Genomic DNA, 7,186 nt, shown 5'->3' with positions numbered 1-7,186 from the left:
CCTAATTGATTGCAATGTATCAGATTTGTTTTAGAAGATGCGTGACTGTGTTGTTTGAAGTGCGGTTGCACGCCGACATATATATATAATTAATATTATATATTGTAAACGACGTTTGCTACTTATAGATAAGGGTTGAGGAAAGGATTGACAACGCGAAAAAGCGAAAGGACTGGGGAGTGTGACTCCTCTAACTCAATGTACGAAATGCAGTTAATATATTTATAATTTATATACTACTATTTCAAGCTATCTGTAGGGCTGTGGCCTACTGAGGTTTAATGGATGTTATACATATAAACCTTCCTCTTGCATCACTCTATCTATTAAAAAAAGCCATCAAAATCCATTGTGTACTTTTAAAGATCTAAGCATACATACATAGGATAAATGTTTTAAATAGGTAAAAATAAATCGATTGGTTTTATGTATATATTATTATATTTATCACGGGTAACTTAATACTAATTTTAATCATATTCAAAAAAATATACACACTTGCCTTGTTTCATTCAGTTGTTTGACATTTCAGCAACATTAATTTTGACTGCAAAATTTCATCTTTATTAGATGGCATTTAAAAAAAGGCGGCCTTACATAACTGACGTAGTTTTATCGGTGATCAAATTTTTGATAACTGGTATGACTAGATTTTGGAATTTTTAAAATATGTTGCGCAATATTAGTATCGTAAAGATACAATTTATTATATTGTTCACCTTGTTAGTACTTCTATAGTATGACTGATGGTTCGCCCCGGCTCCGTCCGTGGTACATATATAGCCTGTAGCACTCAGGTTCACGGACATATCCAACGGTGAAAGAATGTTTGATATCGGTCCAGTAGTTCCTGAGATAAGTGCGTCCAAATAAACAAACTGTTCTTTCGTTTTATATTATTTGTAGGTATAGTTACTGTAGGTACATATACATTATTATACTGGCGGTCCGCCCCGGCTTCGCCCGTGGTACATATATAGTCTTCCTCAATAAATGGGCTATCGAACACTGAAAGAATTTTTCAAATCGGACCAATATCAGCAGTTCCTGAAATTCAAACAAACAAACTCTTCAGCATTATAATACTAGTATGGATTTATAAATGTTTGTATGTAATCGGTGACATACAATAATTTTAAGTTTATCTTATTATCCTGATTAGGATCGCCAGGATTACATAATTTCCTTACGTACTCTGTATAAGAGCACGCGGGACCATTTCTATTAATCTACAAGCTTTCCGCCCGCGGCTTCGCTCGCGTAGAATTCGTTCCATTTGTCAAAATTGGTTAAGGGGTTTAGGTGTGAAAGAATCTTACATGATTTTATGTTCGCAATAAGTAACTTTCATCACCTATTTTTCGCCATAAAAAGTATCCTATGTCCTTTTCCAAGTACTTCATACCAAATTTCATCAAAATCGGTTCTGTGGTTTAGAGAGACAGACAGACAGAGTTACTTTCGCATTTATTATATGAGTAGGGATAAGTATATTATATAAATTCTATTAAAATGTCTCAAGTCTAAATATTTCTTATCAGATAACATCAGATTAAAATTCAACTGTCGCGTTGAGGAAAAACAATTATATATACAATCATAGGAATGCAATATAAATAAAATAAATAGATGTACCAAGAGCGATCTGATAATAAAACGATTGAATACAGACTGTGTTTTAAATGAAATTCTTAAATAAATAAAAATGTTGTCAGCACAACTGCAGACGGGTTGAGGCGATTTACGCTTTAACTTAGTTTGGTTCATTCTTCTCTTCGAATTTTGCTTTTATATGTAAAATAAGAAACGGTCAAGTGCGAGTCGGACTTGCAATTTTCGGGCTATGTATAAATAAAAACGAGTAACTGCATAATCCATTCAATTAATTTATGACCGTGCCAATCCTGACTTAGAACAAGGATTGGCACATTAACTAGGTTTTTTTTATTATTTGGTAAATTATATGATAATTTTAACTGTAATAACCATCACGGACGGACAGACAGACTAACAGAGAAAGGAAGACTGTCCCGTTTTACTCATTGGGTCAAAAGCTCTTAGGCTGCAAAATTCAGGCTAAAATAGCTTGGACGCCTGGAAAGAAGGAGTGAACTGGGAATGGTGAGGAAAAGGAAAGGACCTTCGGCTCCCCCACTCACTCTATGAAACAGAAACATGCTGCTATTACACGCCGATCTCTTGTGAGAATATGGTACTTCCCCGGTACGAGCTGACCAAATTCGTGCCGAAGCCTGCTCGACCCCCTCATTGAAATAGCTTCGTTGCGACGTAAAAAAAGACAAACAAACAAACTTTTTCATTTTTTTATGTCATAGCAGGCAACTGAACTGGTGGATCGCCTGATGGTAAGCGATCACCACCGCCCACGACAATTCGCAAAGTTAGTGCCTATACGAATGTGCTGTCCGCTTTTATGGGGTAAGGGAAAAGGAAAGGATTAAAGACTGGAAAGAAGAAATGGACTGGAACGGGTGAGGAAAGGGCCTCCGGCTCCCTCACTCACTGTACGAAACACAGTGGCATGCCACTATTTCACGGGTTTTCTGTGGGGGTGTGGTACTTCCCCGGTGCGAGCTGGCCCAATTCGTGCCGAAGCATACTCGACTACCATAACGTTACGCATTTATAATATTAGTAGAGGTGCATGCATATAATGTAATTAAGCAAATGTAAAAATGATAAACAGGTCTATTTCCGTATCTTATCTTGTGCATTTATATTAAACCGGTCATCAAAAAACGATAAAATGTCTGTTAAAAACGATTTTTTATTTCTTTAAATAAGAATGCTACATTGGTTTTGCATTATTATTCGAACAAATTAATTACATTTAAAAATATGTTCTTATATTTAAATATTTTTTACACATATCGTATTAACGTATTTCAATTTTTATAACATATTTTTTAATGCTATTTTATAAATATAGAATTTATTCTCAGTTGAATGCAGAACTAATAAGTGGTCTTTAAGCAAATTGATTTCAATATTATGCAGAATGCAAATAATATATCGAACTTAAACATAATTTTTAACGTAAATTCTAATTAATCTTTTGCATAATTTAAATACCAAACATTGTTCGTAATAATATGTTTTCACTGTATTTTCCTCATTTATTAACCGATTTCAAAAATAGAGGAGTTTATGCATAGGACCGTATTTATTATTGGCTTTGTTACCTCAGAACTTTCTACTGAGTGAACCGATTTGTTTTTCCATTTTAATGGTGAACCGTAAAAACTTGAAAGTGGTTTAGCTTTTTGTTAAAAATTATATATGATTATAATAACCGTTTAGGAGTAGATTTTTGGAAAAATATATAGTCTGTATTTGTTTTCTTTTATTTCCATAATTGTAAAACAACAATTAACAAATATATAAAAACATCAACGTAACCAAAAAACTGATACGTCAGTCTGATGTGTGGCAGCAATTTCTGCTCCTTTCCTTCCTGATATTCCTTAAAATATGAACAGGTTATATTTTCATGGAGGGTATGTAGCCAATCAAATCTCCTGACTGATTCTCCGAAGTTCTCTTGCCTTGCTAAATTGTGCCTTTTCTTAATTTACTCCAGAATTGAATTTAGAATTATTTCAATTATACAACAACTACATTCAAGAAAGCCATGAATTGTTAACATATTTCGAATCAGTTTTTCTACGTCCTTACCGTCACCAATATGTATGTACAGTATCTTAACTAGATCAGGTCGCTAATCGTTTTGCAAGTTATAGGCAAATATTCCAGCAATTATGCCTTAATGGGAACGCACCTTGAATACATCAGCCATTGATTAATTTCTAATCCGAAATGACCTCCAGTCAATTGGGCTAATCCGCAATAACTATTGTCGCATAGTAATTAAAGCATACAATGTCATCGAACGGAAATTTTGCAGTGAGATTCATTGGGGGAATGATACTCGTGTGTTAAGCTTCGCAATATATCAGGAGTCAATGAATAGGTGAGGGGCAAAAACAGTATAGTTCTAGGAAGAGAATAAACGTATGATAACTTATGATGATGATTGTTTGATTTGGTTTAATCTTGGGCTATCTAGAGCGTTTGTTTTGTCTTTCTTTAGTCAAGAAACGCCAAGTGTTTTAAATTCAATTTGCTCCTTCATCATTAATTATTTTTAAACGGCATTTGCATCTGTAGCCATATTATGTGGGTACTTAAACAACAACAAAGCAAAAAACTATAATAGGTGCTGCTAATAACTCTTAGCGCTTCAAAATTTTAGGTTAGCTAGTACGCATTTTTAGTAATTAGAAGTAGATTAGTTGGCAACTTCAAACTTTAGAATTAAAAATAAATTATGTCGGTAATTTGTTCCTCTAACAAATTTATCAACGATTTCTATAATTATGGTCTCTCTCCAGACTAATAACGCGACTTACTTATTGAAGGAAGGAATTCTGTTGTTTTTAAATTACTCTGGTTCAAAATAATATGATACTCTTTTGTGCTGATTGAAATAACTTTTATTTACGTTGAAATTTAAAGTTTCCGACAAGACAAGCTGTAATTGTAACATAATACCTTAATTATCTTCCAGATGTATGGGGTGCTTTAGCATAAATGTCATTACGATTACACTGCACATTTACTCAATAAAATTATGTTTGTTCCAGCAAATAGCACTGAAGCCGGATTCCCGTGCCTTCCGCGACTGGGTAGCGCCGACGTTGCCTCTACTATTTGACGTCTATCTCTTCAATTGGACAAACCCAGAAAAGTTTCCGGAAGAAATTCCCAACCTGGAAGAATTAGGTAATCCTTTTGGAATATTACCAGTTGTAGAGCCTCGGTAAACGTAGTCCGCTTTTGAAAAATATGAAATACGAGAAGGATCGCACTTCAACAGACTTATTCGCATGCTACTTACTATTTGACGGTGATCTTATGTGGTGCAACTCCCACATAGGAAATTTGTTAATGAAACCACTTTGAAAACTGTATAATATAAGTATATTTTATCGATAACAGTGTTCAAAAGTAAACTTTTAATTCAAATACATAATTCTCTTCTTCAAAAAAGGAGTGTCCTTTTTCTGAGGACGTGACGACGAGGAGACGTCCTTGGTGTGGTAGTACCAGTCCATATTCTAAACTGAAACCTAAAGACAACAAATTCCTATTAAATACACAATGAATCATGCCAATCGGCTGAACACCCACGGAACTATCGAGAAACAAAACCACAAATAACCGCCGAATGTAGAACCTCCTTCGTCTTTGCGAACGTCGGTTATAATAAATTGTCTGGAGATAATTCACCAAGGAGAATGATAAAAGAGGACAAAACAGATCTTAATGTCTTGAATAATATTGTTCTGATAAAGAATAATAAATTCCCTTCGATAATCGATATGTCACTCCTGAAATAAACTTTATCTGTAGTTCAACGATCTTAGTGTCAATGCTGAAAATTGACTTTGAAAATTAATGCCAGATGTCATTGGAGTAGATTTTTCCACCGTATCCTTATGTTAACTGTCACACCAGTATTCCTTATCAATATGACTGATTAAAATTTTAATCTTGTCTCTCCCACATCCTTTTTTTTCCCACATAAACTGGATACTGGCGGACCTAGTAAGGGTACCACACATTTTGATAATTTTTTATCACTATTGTCATCGTTTTTGAAGAAAGATTTGAATCTCCTTCTTCGATTGAAAGTCGTGTTCATATTCTCTCATATGGGCTGGAATTTTTTCAATATAATGTCATATATTAATAGCTATTACTCAAAACCTTAAACCTTATCTCATATGAAGAGTTTACCTTGTTATTTCATATCTTTTTAGAAATATTATATCGTTTGATTTAATATATGTTTATAATGTGACAACACACGTTCTAGACTTTTACTTACAATCCTTAGTTACATAATTTTGTAATTAAGAATAATATATTATAATGGATCAAACTTGTTAAAACGGTCAGTGTGTTCGATCGACACACGTGTGTGCATGTAACCGTGTAGACGTTGCTCACCAACAAAGCAATTTACCACAATTCGAACGAGTAAATTAGTACCACGGGCTTTTATTTTTATATGTTGAAGAGTAATTTGACAAAATACTGAATTATTGATTTATATTCTTATAAGAAACTAGCTGCACCCGGCAAACGCTGTTCTGCCTTACTCTTATCATTTAGGGGTATGAAAAATAGATGTTGGCCGATTCTCATAGATACCGGATAAATATGAAAAATTTCATCAAAATCGGTCAAGCCGTTTCTGAGGAGTATGGCAACGAAAACTGTGACACGAGAATTTTATATATTAGATTTTCAGAGGTATCTTTGTCATTGTTTTCTTCCGTATCAAGTCGGTAGCATCATGTTTTCATTACACTATCAAATAAGCATATATCCTAAAGCATATCATACTTATTCTGTTTTTTTCTTTTTAAGAGCATTATAAAACATGCTTTAACGCTAAGAAAAAACTGCATCGTCTTTATCTGCTAAATCGTTTCTCACACACTTACATAATAGTGTCCCAGTTATCTATTCTGAAATGGTCATGTTAAGTAGGTCAATATTAATGTAATTGATAAGAGTGTTAAATAATCTCGTATGTACTTATATTATTGATAATATGCATTCGTGTTAGTAATTACGCGATAAATGTTTGTTGTACGATACACCTAAATAATAATTGTTTTCTTTTTTGTTTTACAATTTTTTGACATTTTCGACATTTTTAGGACGTTTTTCATTTGTAGGTATCGATTAACGCCGAAACTGCTTAATCGATATTGAAATTTCTTTTAACATTAAACTATAGTAGTAACATAGGTTATAATAATAACTATAAGTTATCTGAATATTACAAGGATGTCACTAACTGTTTACAGACTCGTAAATGCAAATTAATGTTTTTTAATTATCTGTATTACTCGTACCTGTATTAAGTCATTGAAAATTCACTCAAAAGAAGAATGAGACAGATTCACTATGACAAAAGATATCCCACAGAAAAGTAATTATCATAGACAGATATCTAAAATAAAAATGTTGATAACAGCAAATGAGGGCAGAAGTCAACAACAGAGAAAAAGCAGTAGTAAATACCTAGTCTTGCCATAAATATTGTAATAAAGAAAAAAGAAAATTGTTAACTGCAAATAACATTTATTAC

At 33.3% G+C, this 7,186-nt stretch overlaps 1 protein-coding gene across 2 annotated transcripts in view; it reads left to right on the top strand.

The window, feature by feature from the left end:
- Positions 1 to 7,186, top strand: part of LOC119834250 (protein peste-like) — a 70,519-nt gene that overhangs the window by 50,319 nt on the left and 13,014 nt on the right. For both annotated transcript variants that reach the window (XM_038358586.1, XM_038358585.1), the window contains exon 3: positions 4,665 to 4,803. In XM_038358586.1, coding sequence (XP_038214514.1) covers positions 4,665 to 4,803 — 139 coding nt within the window. The remainder of the gene's footprint in view (positions 1 to 4,664; positions 4,804 to 7,186) is intronic.

Source organism: Zerene cesonia, chromosome 19, assembly GCF_012273895.1.
Source record: "Zerene cesonia ecotype Mississippi chromosome 19, Zerene_cesonia_1.1, whole genome shotgun sequence".
Taxonomy (NCBI): domain Eukaryota; kingdom Metazoa; phylum Arthropoda; class Insecta; order Lepidoptera; family Pieridae; genus Zerene; species Zerene cesonia.
Note: the sequence above shows the minus strand (reverse complement) of the source record. Positions and strands in the feature narration are given on the sequence as shown.